Raw genomic sequence first — 17,029 nt, forward strand, 5'->3', positions numbered from 1 at the left:
TCCTGAACCGCCTGGCCGTGGTGGCGCACGCCTGTAATCCCAGCACTCTGGGAGGCAGAGGCAGGCAGATCTCTGAGTTCAAGGCCAGCCTGGTCTACAGAGTGAGTTCCAGGACAGCCAGGGCTACACAGAGAAACCCTGTCTCCAAAAAACTAAATCCAAAAAGAAGAATATCCCAAACTGCCTCATCCCCTGATAACAGTTAACAGTGAGGTCCAAGGCCAGCAACCACCTCACTCATGACATAGCACATAGCGTCCTGCCTTGTTATCTGCCTGATGGTTCTGATCCAACCTTCACGGCTCCTCATCACCCAAAGTGAGAAGCAACTGGGCTTTAACATAGGCCGGAATCAAGGAGAGGTAGGCGCTCTTCCCTTAGATCTAGACTCAGGAGACGCAGGTGTGAACAGGAAAGCAAGGAGACCAAGAGGACAAGAAAAAGCGAGTCAGGGGTCAGGGGTCAGATGGGGGGGGAAGGGGGAGGGGGGCAGGAGGCAGGGGCCTGGTCACACAGACAGTCCTCACAGGAGTGGCTGAGGAAGGATGCTACAGGGCGCTGGCTGATAAACTGACAGGAGGGTGCCAGGCGGCCACACCCCAGGCTTACAGTAAACACACTGCGGGGTGCAGAGGAGGAGCCAGCTCAGAGAGAGCAGCTTCTGCTGACGCAGCACTGGCCTTCTAAAGCAGCTGTGGAGGGAGGACTACAGCCCACCCTGACATGCTGCAATCCCCCCGCCCCCAGGCTTGGTACAGCCAGGCGCAGGATCTTAAACTTGCAACGCAGCCAGGACAGGAAGGTGAGGGCCACGAGGGGAGACTTCTGGGGCTAGGGCTGGGCAAAGCCCTTCTGGAACCTGAGATCACCCACACCATCCATCACCTCAGCCAGGGCTTTCAGAGTCTGTGACCCCTTCACAGTGTGGGGTCGACTAGAGCTTCCCAGAATGCTGAAATGGGGGACACAACTCAAAGGAGTAAAAGGAGCCCCAAAGAGGCTGAGTCTGAGGCAGGAAGAAAAATTATTCACTGTTTATCTGAAACTCAATCAATCTAACTGTATTATTAAAGAAGTCTTAAATCACAGTTTCTTATCTTGTGTGTGTGTGTGTGTGTGTGTGTGTGTGTGTGTATCTGGGGGCTAGGGGGTATAAGTGTAGAAATCTGGAGGTCAGAGGACAACTTGCAAAGATTGGCTCTCTGCCTCCACCATGTGGCTCCAAGGGATTGAACTCGGCAGGCAAATGCTTTAACTGGGCTAGGTGGCCGAACTTCTCTTGTATTCGTATTTGCAGGCCTAGCAACCCTCATTTGAAGTCACAGTCACAGCCCAGCCTCTAGTTCCCCTATTCCTGAGCCATTTCTTCATATACAGTCTCTAAGGGTCACACAGTACATTAAAGAACACACACTCCTACACACACACACACACACACACACACACACACATACACACACACACCACCCTTGGAAAAGCTGCTTTAGTGTACCTAGCATCCCACCAAAGCAGCATGGGCAAAGCGGCCTAGTAAAGGGACCGTTGGGATAGAGTGTGCTTTAGCAGTTCCTGGATGGGGGTCCAGTCTAGTGCTCTATAGACAGGAGTCACAGGCCAGAGCAAAACAGAAATACCCTCACACAAACCAAACTCCTAGCTGTGTATGGTAGTTTTTGCCTATAATCCTAACACTTGAGAAGTTGAAGCAGAAGAATTGTGAGTTCAAGACCAGCCTAGCTATATAGTGAGACCCCACTTAAACATCAAACAAACAACAACAAAACAAGACCTGATACCACAACTCCCTCTCCACTTCACAAGCACAATCGGAAGCACTGAGGAGCGGGAGCCTTTCCTGATGCCAGGAAGACGAGCTGGGCTTTGCTGTGGCCCCTTCTCAGGGTTCTGCACCAGGGAAGGTGGGGAGGAGGACTGCTGCGAGAACTGGAGGAGGGACAGACTTCCGGTGCTGAGCAAGAGGACTGTCTACTCTCTGGGAGCAAAGGCGCAGCCTGCCCCGCCACCCCGGCCCCTTGCCACTCACCAGTGTAACCGCAGCGCGTGGAGGAAGGCTGAGAGGCCCTCCATGATCAGCAGGATGGCCACGGTCAGTGTGGCAAAGGCAGCGAAGATGAAAAACAGCCCCAGGCCCCCGGCCAGACTCCGGACGTGCAGGCCCAGGTGGATGACCATGGTCCAGAGTACTTCAGAGAGCTCTGGGGGTGGGAGACACAGGGTGCCATTGAGTTTAGCAAAAGGGAAGGGGCATGGACCCTGCAGTTCGCTTTCCCACCACTTCTGTGGTGAGTTCCTTGAAGCCCGTATTCCTGCCACTTTGGGCAGGATCACTATAAACAGTTAACTTGAGTAAGAGTTGATGACACACTTTATCTGCACTCGTTGTTAGAGACAGGAGCTGGACAGATTCCAGAACCTTCATGTGTGTTTCCGTGCTGAGGAAGGCCCACCCCTCTAAGGGAGCTTCCAGAGGAGAGGACTGGAGAGAAAGGGAGCTCACTCACGTGCATGCGCCAGGCTGAGGGCCCAGAGCCGCAGGTACGATGCTGTGTTGGAGATGCAGCCCAAGCAGTACTCAATGGTGTGGATGGCCTGGTGGACCATGGTGTCGCCAAAGTCAAACTGGCATGGGAGGAAACCACAGAGGAGATGGTCAGGTGCGGAGGAGGCTGCTCAGGGGCTGATGGTCCCGGAGCCCATGCCGGGGCAGGGACTGCATTTCTCATGGCTGACCGATCTCTCACCTGCAGAGGGGCTGAGTACTGGTGCTGACCATGAGTGCTGAGTTCAGCAATGATGTCCCCAGAAATCCTTCCTGGCCTGGCTTCTAACCGGGGCACCCTAATACCTATCAATACGCACACTGTATCTTCTTTTTTGTAAAGACAGAATTTCACTATGTAGTTTCAGGCTGATCTTGAACTTAGAACCCTACCTCCTTGGCTTCCCTTGGGCTGGCCACCCCTCGTGTGGGCCACCACATCAGGAAATGTCTATCTTTTGGATTGGTTTTGTTTTGGAGACAGGGTTTCTCTGTGTAGCCCTCCCTGTCCTGGAACTCACTCTGTAGACCAGGCTGGCCTCGAACTCAGAAATCCACCTGCCTCTACCTCCCAAGTGCTGGGATTAAAGGTGTGCACAACCACCACCCAGCTGTCTGTCTGTCTGTCTGTCTCTGTGTGTGTGTGTGTGTGTGTGTAAGATTATACCTGTACGTAGGTGCATATTCAGTGTCTTTGGAGTTTAGAAAATGGGGCTGGATCTCTGGAAATGAATTTACAGGTAGCTGTGACCACCATGCTGGGAATGAACCTTGGTCCTCTGGAAGAACAGCAATCTCTCCAGCTTCAAATGTGCATTTTTTTTTTTTTTTTAAATACAGGGTCTCACTATATAGTCCTGGCTAGCCTGGAATTCACCTTGTGGATCAGGCTGGCCTTGAACTCAGAGATCTGCCTGCCTCTGACTAAAGTGTGACTTAGTGGTGTGTGCAGCCATGCCCATCACACTGTGCATCTCTCTCTTTTTTTTCCAAAGACTTATTTTCCTGCAGATATGTCTGGGCACCAAGTGCATGCAGTACTGGCAGAGGCTAGTAGATGGCACCACAGCCTCTGGAATAGGCATTAAGAGACTGTGAGTCACCATGTAGGTGCTAGGAATTGAACCAAGGTTCTCTGAAAGAGCAGCTAGTGCTTTTGACCAGTGAACTGTCTCTCCAGGTCCACATTCTATATCTTTTTGGGAGGAGGGAGATTGTGTTTTCAAGACTTGGTTTGTGTAGCTCTGGCTGTCCTGTAGACTCACTCTATAGACCAGGCTGGCTTTGAACTTGGAGTTCCAGTTGCCTCTAAAGGTGTGAGCCACCACCTCCGCCATATTGTATATCTTTTGTTATTGGGTTTTTTGTTGTTGTTGTTTGTTTTTTGAGATAGGGTTTCTCTATGTACCCCTGGCTGTCCTGGAACTCACTCTGTAGACCAGGCTGGCCTAGAACTCAGAAATCTGCCTGCCTCTGCCTCCTAAGTGCTGGGATTACAGGCGTGTGCCACCACGCCCAGCCTTGTATATCTTTTTTATTTTCTAATTTTTTTGTTTGTTTTTCCAGACAGGTTTCTCTGTGTACTCCTGGCTATATTGGAATTTGCTATGTAGACCAGGCTGGCCGTGATCTCACAGAGATCTGTTTGCCTGTTTCCCGAGTGCTGGGATTAAAGGGGTGCACTACCACTGCCTGGACACAGTTTTCAACAATTTTCTCTCTCTCTGGTGGGCTCTGATCTCCACAGTGGAGCATACCAAGTCAATCAACACTGTATTATTAATCTTTCCTGTTGCTGGAACTAAATATCCCAACAAAAGCAACTTAGGGGAACCAGGGTTACTTGGTGCACAGCTCGGAGGGCAGTCATCATGGTGGGGACTCAAGGCAACAGGCACTCTCAGCAGCTGGTGATGTCAGGTGATGTCACACCCACAGCCAAGAAGCAGAGGGTACTGAGTGAACACATGTCTGACTGCTCTGTGTGTGTCTGTGTGTGTGTGTGTGTGTGTGTGTGGCAGAGCCCACACCCAGGAATGGTGCCACCTGTTTTTAAGCTCTGTCTTCTCACCTCAGTTAACCGAACTGCAATAACCCCCTCAGAGGTGTGGCTGGAGGCTTGTCTCACGAGTGACTCCAGATGTTGTCAAGTTGACAGTTAACATCAGCTGTCACACGCAGTCAGCCGAGAGGCCACAGGGCCCTGCTGACCCCCACCTTACAGCAGAGCTCTGTGCATATTCTGCTTGGAGTATGGCAAGGGCAGTGAGGCAGCGCCCAGGCAGGGAGCTGCTCGCACACTGAGCTCTGCAAGCCTCCTACTTCCTCCTCCCAGTCTTCCGAGATCTAGACAGCTTCCTTCTCTGACTTCTGAGAAGATCACTAGGAGAAACTTTTGCCAAAAGTCCACAATTTTCCCACCTGAAGAGCTAGTTGGGAAATTCTGTAGGTGTAGCTGGCTTGGTGGTTTGGTGGCTCGTCCTGTAAACCCAGCACTAAGGCTGAGGCTGAGGTGGGAGGGCCATGAGGTCAAGGAGAGCCTGGCCAGCACAGTAAGATTATGTCCCTAAAAACCTGTAACAAAGCAAGGGTGTGGGGGAACAGGGACCAGGCAGCTGGGACACTTGCCCTGGCCTGGGTTCAATCTGACTTTGTGTGGCTGGGATGGCGCTCAGGATCTGGACGAAGGTCTTTAGAGTACACTGTAGGAGCCGTGTTCTGAACTCGGTATGTTTTGGAAGGCTCAGGTGGAGATATCAAAAAGTCCACCACAGATCAAGGCATCCTTTTCTTCCTGACATTGCCTCTCGGAGAGCAGCACAGCATCACTCTCAGCCTTGGGGCTCCTGAGGCTCCGTCAGCTTCCTGTCTTAATTCAGGGTCAGTTGTATGCTATAATCTCTATACAGTATTAAGGGGCCGCGCTGGCAAGCCACAGGGCAGGGCCAGCTTCCGGCAAGCTGCCTTGGGGAATGCCTCAGGTCTCTGTCTAACCCCGTCGATTTATGGACTTTTCCATCTTCATGCCTCTTACTCTGAAAATGAGTGGGACTTGTTGCTGAGCTACCTCAGTCCAGCAACGCCAAAAGAACCCTTTCCTACACCGCTGCATGAACTAATGCAGGAGAAAGCCGGGAGCTCCGAGGAGACCTGGCCTTTATTCCTGGGCTCAGTAAGAGGAAGGTGATTTTAGTGTTTTCATTTCGTTCAGCCCAATTTTCTCTCATTGAAAAAGGAGAATGATGGTCGTGTATACTGTGTGAGGGAAAAAGCAAAATAAAGGAGACTCAGGAATAGTTGTGGACACCTGTGATCCCAGCAATTGAAAGGTAGATGCAGGAAGGGGAAGAGCTCAAGGCTATCCTTGGCTACATAGTGAGTTTTAGGCTAGCCTAGGCTACAGGAGACACTGTGTTCCTCCCTTCTCAGTTTCCTCAGAAGGGAAGATAATTAAGGGAGAAATGCATTCCCGCATTGGGAAGGAGTCGTCATTCGCCGAGACAGCGAGCTCTCCCCGATCTCCATCTGTCCTCCCCCAGCTCCTCTCTGGCCCATTTGTTCTGTGGCCTGGCTCTCACCCACTGTCCACAATGGCTTTTCTAAGGGAGGTGGTGACACCGCTCCCAGAGGCTCCATCTGACTCTGTACCCCTGGCTGCATGGTGTGGCACTTGTCCCTGTGGCTGCGCCCTCCTCCTCCCTGAGATGCTTCTTGCCTCTTGGCCTCCCCCCTCTCTGATGCTCCTTCCTCTGCATCATGGCCTTCCAAGATCTCCTGGAGTCATGGCCCCATCGCTAAGTCTTTTCAGTGGGACTGACAGAGCCAGTCAAGGGGACCCCAGTAGTAATTCTCAAGCAGACACCCCACCTCTGTGCTGCCCACCCCCCCACCTCTGCGCTGCCCACCCTCTGCTTAACTAAGTTGTATCCTGGTGTGCCACAAGCCTCTAGACACAATGTCACTGAAACACAGCAGTCTGTCCTCTGGTCCCATCAAGATTATGCCTGCTGTCCCGTAGCCAAGCCAGGGCCGTTCCTTCATCCCCTCCCCCACATGACTGTAAGTTGCCCAGTCCTTTACAGATTGAACTAAATCCAGTCACACTACAAGATGTCCTTGCCTCCAGGCTGGGCCCCTCTCCCTCCCAATGCACCCCACAGCTCCACCCACGGGTTCAGCAGCAGCCCGTGCACCTCAGCTTCGCTCCTTGTTGCCAAAGTGAGACTACAAGTTCTGTCACCCTCAGCCAAGCCCTCCTCTCAGGAGTCCTCAGCTCCCACATCAGCTCCAGCAAATGGAGGACTCCTGAGCATGGGCTGAGCCTGTAGGCTCGCACCTCTTTGACAGTGTAGGTAGCAGTTGGCCCCTCTTCCCCTCTCCCTGCCTCCCAACACTCCTGCTCAGCCAGCCTCAGCCCAGGAGGAACTCAAGGGAATCCTTCCTGCTGTCTTTCCAATTCCCCACAGTGCCTGTCAGGCGCCCTTCTAGGCTCCCAAAGCATCCCGGGCACACATCCATCATGGAGTCTGTCAACAGACCAGCTCCCTACCTTGTCTGGACGATCTCTCCGTTTCTATAGCACTACACGGTGCTCGACACACTGAGGGTGAGTGACTGGCAGATGGTGGGGGTGCGGGGGTGAGTTGACACACTGAGGGTATGTGACTGGCAGATGGTGAGGGAGCGGGGTGAGTTGGTGAAAGCAGTGGGTGAGAAGACACAGTGGGGGAGGGGCCACCGACCCTTGTTGAATGGTTACAGCCTTCAAGGATTTCCCAGATATCAACTAATCTGGGTCTGGTTTGGACCTGGACTGAGTGCCTCCTAGGGCAAGGGCACAGTTGCCCTGCCTGGAATAAACACGTGTTTACATCCACACAATGTGGGGATTATAGGGTCCACTGCACTGCTTTTCAAGAGTCTTTTGTTTGAAATCATCACACACACACACACAAAAATCAGTTTTCTAAATTTGGCTGTGGGGAATCAATGTTGGAAAAAGGCAAAGTCATGAGCATGGCAGACGCCTGGAAGAGCTAGCTTCCTTAGTGTGTTCGGTGGCTGGAGAATGGGAAGCCATCTTCTTGACTGTCTAACTCCCAGGGACATGGCTATCTGAGGACACTGGCACTAGACAGCCGACTAGAACATTCTGCCGATGGTGATGACACCGGCACATCAGGTGGATATTTGGAAAGCAGTGTGGCTGCAGGTGGTGACACAGGTAGAGGGCCAGGCTCCTCAGCCACTCGGAACCCCATTCACCCTTTCCCTCAGCCATGCCAGGAGCCGAGCCAGCAGCTCTGCACAGACACCTGGTCCAGGAGCAATGGCTGCTGACACAGGCGAGGAAGCCTCCGCAGCCTTCAGGGGGACCAAACACTGCCTGTTTAGACACAGAACAGCAAAGGTTTTCCCATGGTCGTGCACTGCCCCTTGGAGAGCCCGGAAGAGGGAAGGGAACGGTTCACAGGTACAGGGATGTTAGAGAGAAGTTTAGGGGAAAGGTGCAAACAGGGAGGAAGGTCATTTAAAACCTGTCTCAAAGTGTGAGTGCTGGTAAACGGATGGCTACTGAGCCACGAGGCCGGGTACTCTGCACATGGCCTGAGCGTCCGGCATTCTGTTATTATTCTATTACTCGTCATGTAGTTAACACGGGAGGCCTTTCATGCAGATGGAGTTCTTTTCCCTGCACGGACTCGAGAGGCAAAGCTCATCTGGAAAGCTGCCTACTTCTCAACCAGGTCATGAGGAGCTAAGACGAACTCCAAGCAAGGGTCTGGTGGCCCTAAGCTGACGAGCCACCGAGCTGACAGGGGCTGCATCTCAGACAGGAAGACAGGGAAGTTGGAGGAGCAGGGCAGGGACCCCCATCCCTCGGTGGCAGAGGAACTGTGGGACTTAACCCTGAGGGAAATGACTTCAAGAATGCCAGTATAGACATTCCTTGCAGCTCCCCCCGCCAAGCCGGGTTCAGAGGTATTAGATCAGCAGTCAACAGCACAAGGACAGAGGTGACCGACACGAGAGGATGCAGTGAGTGGAGATGGACTGTTCCGGAATGCGGGCTCACAAACTGGTTAGACATGGCCAGTGAGATGCGGGATGCACAGTGCATGTGTGTGGCCCCAGGGTGCAGTAGGGTGGACACAGTGAGCACAGGATGGGGAGAGAGAATCCCAGACAGACATGAAGGCTCGGGTCTTACCGCTTCGTCCTCGGTAGGCTTGAAAACACAAATGCACACTTAGTGGGAAGCTGTGCCACACACAAGGTCACAAGCTATGAGCGCGCACTTCTGACTATTGGGGGGGGTGGTTAACGGGGAGTGCTGGAGGCACTCTTCCTTAGCATACACATAGGGGAAGTCGCAGAATTAAGATATGTGTTTTTAAAGGCACTCCAACTCTTGCGATTAAAAAACAAAACAAAACAAAACCAAAAAACTACACATATGAAAAATCAAAATTATAGTCAAAGTGGCTAGACCAAAAAACAGCCTAGGTCCCTTGCTGCTATTTTATTTGCTAAATAAATAAGTAAATAAATAAATAAATAAAATACAACGAATAGGTGAGAGTTAGTAGTTCAGTTTGCAGGTATTACGCCACGAATGTTCAGGCAAGGAGAATGAATTTTAAATAGCTGAAACTCGAAGTAGGGTCAAAAGGAAATGCTAGCCTGGCCTGATTCCTCTCAGTCTAAAGAGAAGACAGATAGCAACATTTAAAAGCTCTTGAAAAACAAACAAACAACTCCCCCTGGCTCAAGAACACGAGGATGGGGCAGGCCTCAAAAGGAAGCCCTGAACACAGCCTGGGCAGCTTGTGTGTGAGGCTTGGGACCGGAGGATGAAGCTAGCCTGAAGCTCCCACACTTCTGGGTAACAAGAGGTGAGATGCTAGGCGCTGCCTGGGTGAGAGCGGTTAGCAACTGAGGTCACATGCAGGGTGCCACAGACCCGAGGAATTGAAGAAGAGCAGAGCAGAGCTGTGTGGGCTCTGTGGCCACAGATTAGAGCAGGCCCCGCAGGGCAGGCCCCGCACCCTAAGCAGGCCGACAGCGGCCAATCATTAGTAGTTTTAATTTTCAAGGAGCCGATTGAATAAGCCTCTTAGGAAACAAGACCTAGAGCTGCCCGAGGTGAGGAGAGGAAGCCCACAGCACCGCTCTTACCTCTTCTGCGTCCTCTGAATGGTTGGAGAGCTGGTCATGCTGAATAATTTCAGCATCCTCCTCCGTCGGTCCGTTGCCCACCCTGATCCCACCAAAGTTGAGAGTTCCCTACACAGACGAACAGAAAGAGCAGTATTTGTCTGGGCTTTAATACGGCACTCTGTGAGGTGGGGAAGGGCGGTGGTTAGTACACACGATCCTCAGGAAGGCATACATCCTATCAACAGAAGCAATGGCCACCAAAGGGACACGCTACATAAAAAAACAAGTAACTGTCCCACCCCAGCCACTGCCACCACTCTGGACCCCACGAGTGGCAGCCTGCCTTTTACCACCTCCTCTGGTGACGCCAAGACAAAGCAACCTTGCCTTGGATAATGCTAACAGAGCTCTGCGTGAGTGAGATGCGGAACAGGAACTCTCTCACAATGAGCACAGCTGATCTGTCAAGTCCGAGAGGTGTTGCTGGAACTGAAGATGAGACTTTCCAAATGCGGTGTGGGGGTAGGGATGGCAGTGGGTGACATGATGACTATACCCTGCTCTGATAGACTTTCAACAGGAGCCCAAGGGTTCCAGCAACATCTATACCAGAAATATACCAGGCCTGTCTAGGGGCAAAGAGCTCCCCAAGGTCTTGGAAGAAAACAAAACAAAACATCACAACATCCCAACAGACACACTTTAAACTGCACATTCTTTGCAGCTAAAGAATTCTGAGTTTTAAAAATGTAAAGTAAGGCAGAGACCCCTTTCCATCAGAGGGTCCTGGCAGAGCAAAAGGGACTTAGGAAGCAGCCCCTGGACCATATCCTATGGGTTCTATCAACCCAAAGCTGGAGGACTGCCTACCTGAAGTGTGACTGCTCCAGTAAGCTTGGCCAATGGAGACAGGGCTGGGAACTTCCCTGTGGCTCCCCTCCTTAGCTTCAGCTTTTGGGGTACCTCTTGTACTACAACTCACTGGGCAGTTCAGACCCCAGGGTTTATGTGGTAGATTCCTCTTTTCTTATAGCAGCAGTCCTAAAAGGCTCACAGAAAAGGCCACAGGGGGAGCTCTATGGAAGCGACCTTGTTTGACACAGGGTTTTTCTGTGTAACCCTGGCTACCCTGAAACTCATTTTGTAGACCAGGCTGGCCTTGAACTCAAAGATCTGCCTGCCTCTGCCTGGGACTAAAGGAATCTGCTACTATGTCCAGCTGGAAGCTACATTCTCAATGGATTCTCAAATGCTATCCCCAGAAAGTATAGACTCAGTAGGTCTGGGGAAGGGTGCAGGAATGCACGGCTGAGAAATGATCTACTCACTGTGATGGGTATGCCAAAATACAAAATGCATTAACCCTGGAGATTTAGCAGTCCCAACACCAGAACATCTATGACTACAAAATCCAGGAGGACACACAGTATCAGGATACTCTCTGCATCATTGTTTATAATAGCAAAGAACTGAAACAATTACCGTATGCATCTTCAATAGTGATTACATAGTTGTGGCACATCCAGCAATGTTAGGTACCATAAGAAGATTGGCAACCTCTAAGAAAACAACTCTTATATACATATTGTCTACATGTGTCTCAGCAGATGACAGACAGTGTTGAAGGAAAAGCCTCATCTGATAGCAACATCCTGGAGGGGGAGAGTGGGGGCGGGGTACTGAGGCTTCTTGGTTAGTAGAAAAGTTCTCTGCCCCCCGCAGTTCAGGGGGGTCATGGAACTATGGGTCACTTTCCTTTTTTTTTTTCTTCCTTCCATTTGTTTTAATGCCCATGTTCAAAGTTTGCTAGGTGATTTGGATCTGGGACTCACTAAAATCTAAGCACTTCTAGGTCAGCCTCAAATGACACCTAACTACCTTCAAAAGGAGGTCTCTAAGTATTATGAAGGGTGCAGGGGAGACTCCATTGTATCTTGGCCTGGGTCATACAGGGTAGAGGAGGAAAGCTTCCAAATTCAAAATTCCCCAAACAGAGTCCATTTCCCTAAGATGTCCCTAGGCAGCAGAAGTGAGAACGGACAGGTTAGACCTCCTGATCAGGCTCTAATGAGCACCATACAAAGCTCAGGGAACAATAGTTCCAGGAAGGAGATGAGAGACATGGCCAGCAAAGACAAGGAAAGGAATGCTGAGCTGTGACAACGTCGCTGACAGAGGCAACCGAGGGGACAAGAAACAGAGCAGGGGCAGCCTCGGCCCCTGGGGTCAAGGGTCAAGGGTCCTTCTTGGAGTGTGGTCATCCTGAGGCTGTTGGGCTGCTCTTCAGAGAGAGATTCAGCTACAGACACAGCTGAGCAGGCGCCGTGAGTGTGAGCGCTTCCAGATGAGGGGCTACTGTGGAGCTTAGCATGGAAATGGAGCGTACTTAAAAGGCATCGAGAACAATGCAGAGCAGGCAAGGCAAACCCTGTGGAAGGGAGATCGATGCTGGAAGGTTATGTCCCTCAACTTGAAAGTAATTTCATACAGCAAGAGTAAAGTTGCATCTGGCATAAACATGCGTTTCCCTCACAGCGGTGTATGTTAACAGAACGATCCTGACCAGCGAGATTGAAAATCTCAGATGTTGTACTGCATAGACGCAGTGCATTCTGAGATTCTGGTGAAATGATGTCAAATGTCTACCATTCGATGTGCTGTCACTGGACTGTAAGTTAGTACAGAAGAAGGGACGGTCTCGCAGAAGGCTCTGGTGGCTATGACAGATGTGCAGCATACAGGGCTGCTCAGGAAAACAGCTGGGTATACAAGGCCTTCTGCATCCCAGTAAGAGAAAGAGATGCAGACCTTCTCTAAAGAAGGCAAGTCACGACTGATCCTCCCCCCAAAAAAACAAGATCAAGTATCCCTTAATGAAGGGCTTGCAAGTACAGAGAACAGAGACGTCAATGAAAGAGCCCCTCTTGTTTCCATGCTCAAATCCCACCCCACACACAATCACAGGATACAGACACAAAAGTGGATGCACCCAAAAGCTGCCATTTTGGAATAAGATGATGGGACTCGAAGAGGGGACTACAGCGGCCACTTGGCTCCTGAAGGTAGGATTGTACTTACACATCCCAACAGACACTCAGCAGGCCAATGGTAAAGAGGATACCTGATCTATTCCTAAGAGGTAGACGGCTCCTCTGTCATGGTCTCAGTGAGCACAAGGCCACCCTTCTTGAGAGCACACGTGCCACGCGCTCGACAGCATTAAGCAAGAATTCGGCTGCACTGTCTGCCACCTCTTTAAACAAGCATTTTGCTTTGCCGGAGTTAAGCGACTCACTGTTGCAGCCGGCGCTGCCTCTAGTGCCTGTTGGCTCGGGGTTGGTGTGACTGGGGCCTCCACGGGTTGCCCTTCCTGATAGTGAATGGGAGAAAAGAAGGGAGAAGAGAACGAGAGAGGGGCGGGGAGGGAGAGGGGAGACGAATGGAGGGTAGATGAAGATGGTCAGAGAGGGAGAAGGAGGGTCTGGTAACTCAGCTGCTCTCCAAAGGAGGGACCGTCTCACAGCCACGGGAAACATGCAACAAGATCTCTTGGGTTTCCCTGGGCAATGCAGTAAGCGCTATTGGATAGCCAGAAATTACAGGCAGTCTCGAACATTTGGCAAGCTTAACTCTGTGTGTCCATGTGTAGAGTTAGTTAGTATACACACATATGCTAAGTAAACACCTGTGTGTGCATATGCTACTTCTTAAAAGAAGAAGAAGAAAAATATCAGTGTGCTTTTAAGCCAGACCCTTTCCCAGGGTTGGTGAAAGTGTCATAGTCTCATTTAAAAACAAAAAAAAATGTCTTTGTGTCAGTCCTGTGGCTGCCCAGGCAAACCACACGAGTGAGCTCACTGTCTGCAGCAATTCTAACCTTGTTTTGGCTGATGCTGCATCTAGATGGGTGGGCCCCCGTCTAGAAAAATCATGACCAGGAAAGATACAAAGTTTTGATTTCTTCTCTCCGATCCAGGTGTCTGAGCAAGAAATATGTAATTCTCTGACTTTGGCAGGCCAGTGTTCATGCTCATATGTCACCCACATCCATAACAGAATACATGCACGTGTGTAGAATTAACTATGTCCTCTGAGGAGCTGCCTCTGTCTTAACGGAAAAAGTCTAGTAGCCTTCAGCCACAGAAACTCACTCACCAAATGCTTCTTCCTCAAGTACTGATGGCGGAGGATAAGTGGTTTAAACAGCAGCATCCACGGGACACAGAGCATTGCCACCACTATAAGGAAACACTGGATTCCTTTCTGCAAAGTGAGAGACAACAAAGTCCACTAGTGGAACAGACTGTTTCCAACAACAGCACAAATTTTCCCCAAAACAATATATTCTTCCCCCCCCACCCCAGACAGGGTTTCTCTGTATAGCCCTGGCTGTCCTGGAACTCACTCTGTAGACCAGGCTGGCCTCGAACTCAGAAATCTGCCTGCCTCTGCCTCCCAGAGTGCTGGGATTACAGGCGTGCGCCACCACCGCCCAGCCCAAAACAATATATTCTTATTGTTCCATGACTATTAACCTGTGTTCTCTACAGAGTGAGCAGGCACCGTGACAAGCCCAGTAACTGTCCCGTCAAACGGTAGTTCTAAATTCCGCCCCCTTTACTTATCTAATTGTCTGAGATAGGATCTTACTATGTAACTCACCCTGGCTTAGAATTCACTAGGTAGCCCAGGCTTGCCTAGATCTCTGGCCTCTCCTACCCCAGTCTTCTGAGTGCTCAGATTACAGCTCTACAAATTCTATCCTTTAGAGTATGGAATCATTAGTGAACACTCCTGAGCTAAGAAGTATAGGGGGAGTGGTTTGACTATATGGTACTATATAGTTCACACTATATTGTAGTACAAACTGAAAACCAGGTATATAACAGAACAATGTTTCTAGGTTTTCTTCGGGTCAGAGTTCCATGGGGCTTTGTGACCTGGGTAGCTACCTACAGCACCCCTCCTCGGGGCTGACATACCTGTCCAGAGTAGAGCATTGCGTCACCAGACTCTGGATAGGAGAAGAGGAACATGTTTATGAAGTGGATCAGGAGGCTCGGGGCATTTCTGGACGAGTGGGCGTCATAGGCAGTCCACTTGTAAAAGATAAGGATGACCAGGTAGCCAAACAGCGAGGACATGAAGATTATCTCAGGAATGAAGCCAAAGTAGATGCTCAGGGGCTTCTTGAAATAGCTGAGAGGGGAAAAAGAAATGACATTAAGAGCGACATGCCCAGGGCGCCCTGCACTGACGGGAGCGCTCGATAGGTTTGTCCACACACGTCCCCTCAGCTCTGTCTGTGTCACACTGAAGCAACAGCCAGAAAGCTGGAGACAACAGAGACTACGCTTCCAAACTTCTGGGCCTTGAATGGCTCCAGAGCCACCTCCACTGCCCTCTATGGAAGATCTAACATATGGATTCATAATTTTGCATAAATTACACATCAATGAAGAAAAAAACGGGGCTGGAGAGATGGCTTCTCGGTTAAGAGCACTGACTGCTCCTGCAGACGACCCAGTACACATTCCCAGCGCCCACATCAGGCAGTTCATTCCCATCTGCAGCTCCAGACCCAGGGCATCTGATGCCTATGGCCTTTGTGGGCACCCACACCATGTGCACAAAACCACCATGTTCACATGGTTCAAAATAAGAATTCACCAAATCGCAAGAAAATTGCTACATCTTTTTTTCAATGATTTCTTTTGGTACCTATAAACAGATAAGGAACTAATACGAAGCTTCATTTAAGACCATGAGATTTGTATACCAGAGATTGCTCCTGCAATACAGACCGGAGCCCCGAGTCACTGATTCTCTCTTTAGGCAAAGGTGTGACCTGACCAGTGTATGAAGACAGGGACAGAGGGACTCACATATGGTTGAAAAGGCTCAGGCTGACTCCAAACAGCATGTGGATGATCCCAAGGATAACAGACATCTTCATCTTGAAGGAGTTGAGGAAGGTCAGCTTGTTGGTTGCAATGTTCCAAATCTGTTACAACGACAGAAAAGGAGAAGGCATTACACGAGGAATTCTCGAGTGGGAGAACACTCTGCATCTGCCTAAAGAATACCCTTTTTATTGAAAATTCAAAACAATTTATTCAAATAAAGATGATACTAAAACAGACGTTGATGGACCTATTAGCCAGCTTTGATCCCTCCAGTCAGCTTATCTGATTTGAATTTTGTTTGTTCAAGACAGGGTTTCTCTGTGTAGCCCTGGCTGCCCTGGAACTCACTTGTAGACTAGGCTGGCCTCGAACTCACAGAGATCCACCTGCCTGTCAAGTGCCGGGATTAAAAGCACGTGCCGCCGCACTCTGCCTCAGCTTCCGTCACTCCAGAGGCTCGCCAACCTCTTTTCCACATACTCTCTCCCCACCTGCACATTACTCTGGGACAAAGCTAAAATAGCCTAGTGTTTTACTTATACACTTATCAGTATGGATCTCTAAAAGGTAAAGACTTCTTTTAAAAACATGACTACAATACAGTCAGCATATAACAAAAGTATCAACAGTTATTGTGTATGTATGTATATATATATATGTGTGTGTGTGTGTGTGTGTTGTGCATGTGTGTGGGGTGTGTGTATGCTGTGTTTGTGCTGTGTGTGTATGTGTGTGGGTATGTATGTGTATATAGTCTGTGTATGTATGTATGCAGTCTCTGTGTGTGGTCTGTGTGTGTATGTGTAGTCTGTGTGTGTGTGTGTGTGTGTGTATGTGTGTGTGTGTAGTCTCTCTCTGTGTGGTCTGTGTGTACGTATGTGTAGTCTGTGTGCGTGTGTATGTGCTAGAGTCTGAAGCCAGGGCTTTATATATCTTGTATATACTAGGCAAGTGCTATACTCTGGAACTAAGCCCCCAGCACTTCCAATGCTCTATCTATCTCCCCAGTGTGTAGGGACTACAGGTATATGCCACCATGACTGGACCACCTACTTTTTAAGTATCAGCTGGGGGCTAAAGAGAGGGCTTGGTTGTTTAGTAATATTTGTTGTTCATCCAGGGGGGCTGGTTTCAATTCACCGTATCCACAGGGTGACTCACAACCATCTATAACTCCAATTCCTGGGCACCTAATGTCTGGTCTCCTCAGGTACCACATACATGTGATATATATACATGTATGGAGGCAAAACACCATACGCAGAACATAGAAAAACAAAGGCAACACCACTAACATCTGGCATAGGTCTTGCCATAGAAGTTTTATTTTGTTTTGTTGTTTCAAAGGCGGGGGTTTCTCTGTGTGGCCCTGGCTGTCCTGGAACTCATTCTGTAGACTAGA

At 50.0% G+C, this 17,029-nt stretch overlaps 1 protein-coding gene across 10 annotated transcripts in view; it reads right to left on the reverse strand.

Moving 5' to 3' along the window:
* The window catches only part of Atp6v0a1 (ATPase H+ transporting V0 subunit a1), a 55,032-nt gene that overhangs the window by 6,087 nt on the left and 31,916 nt on the right, over positions 1-17,029 (reverse strand). For 3 of the 10 annotated variants that reach the window (XM_052197700.1, XM_052197699.1, XM_052197697.1), the window contains exons 15-21: positions 15,607-15,725; positions 14,704-14,920; positions 13,877-13,984; positions 9,740-9,847; positions 8,772-8,789; positions 2,523-2,640; positions 2,045-2,216 (exon numbers count right to left, since the gene is read on the reverse strand). In XM_052197700.1, the coding sequence (XP_052053660.1) occupies positions 2,045-2,216; positions 2,523-2,640; positions 8,772-8,789; positions 9,740-9,847; positions 13,877-13,984; positions 14,704-14,920; positions 15,607-15,725 (860 nt within the window). Of the gene's footprint in view, positions 1-2,044; positions 2,217-2,522; positions 2,641-8,771; positions 8,790-9,739; positions 9,900-13,016; positions 13,092-13,876; positions 13,985-14,703; positions 14,921-15,606; positions 15,726-17,029 lie in introns of those variants that run through there. The other 7 variants (XM_052197698.1, XM_052197701.1, XM_052197704.1 and 4 more) reach the window with 5 other exon arrangements.

This window comes from Apodemus sylvaticus, chromosome 10 (genome assembly GCF_947179515.1).
Source record: "Apodemus sylvaticus chromosome 10, mApoSyl1.1, whole genome shotgun sequence".
Classification (NCBI taxonomy): Eukaryota; Metazoa; Chordata; class Mammalia; order Rodentia; family Muridae; genus Apodemus; species Apodemus sylvaticus.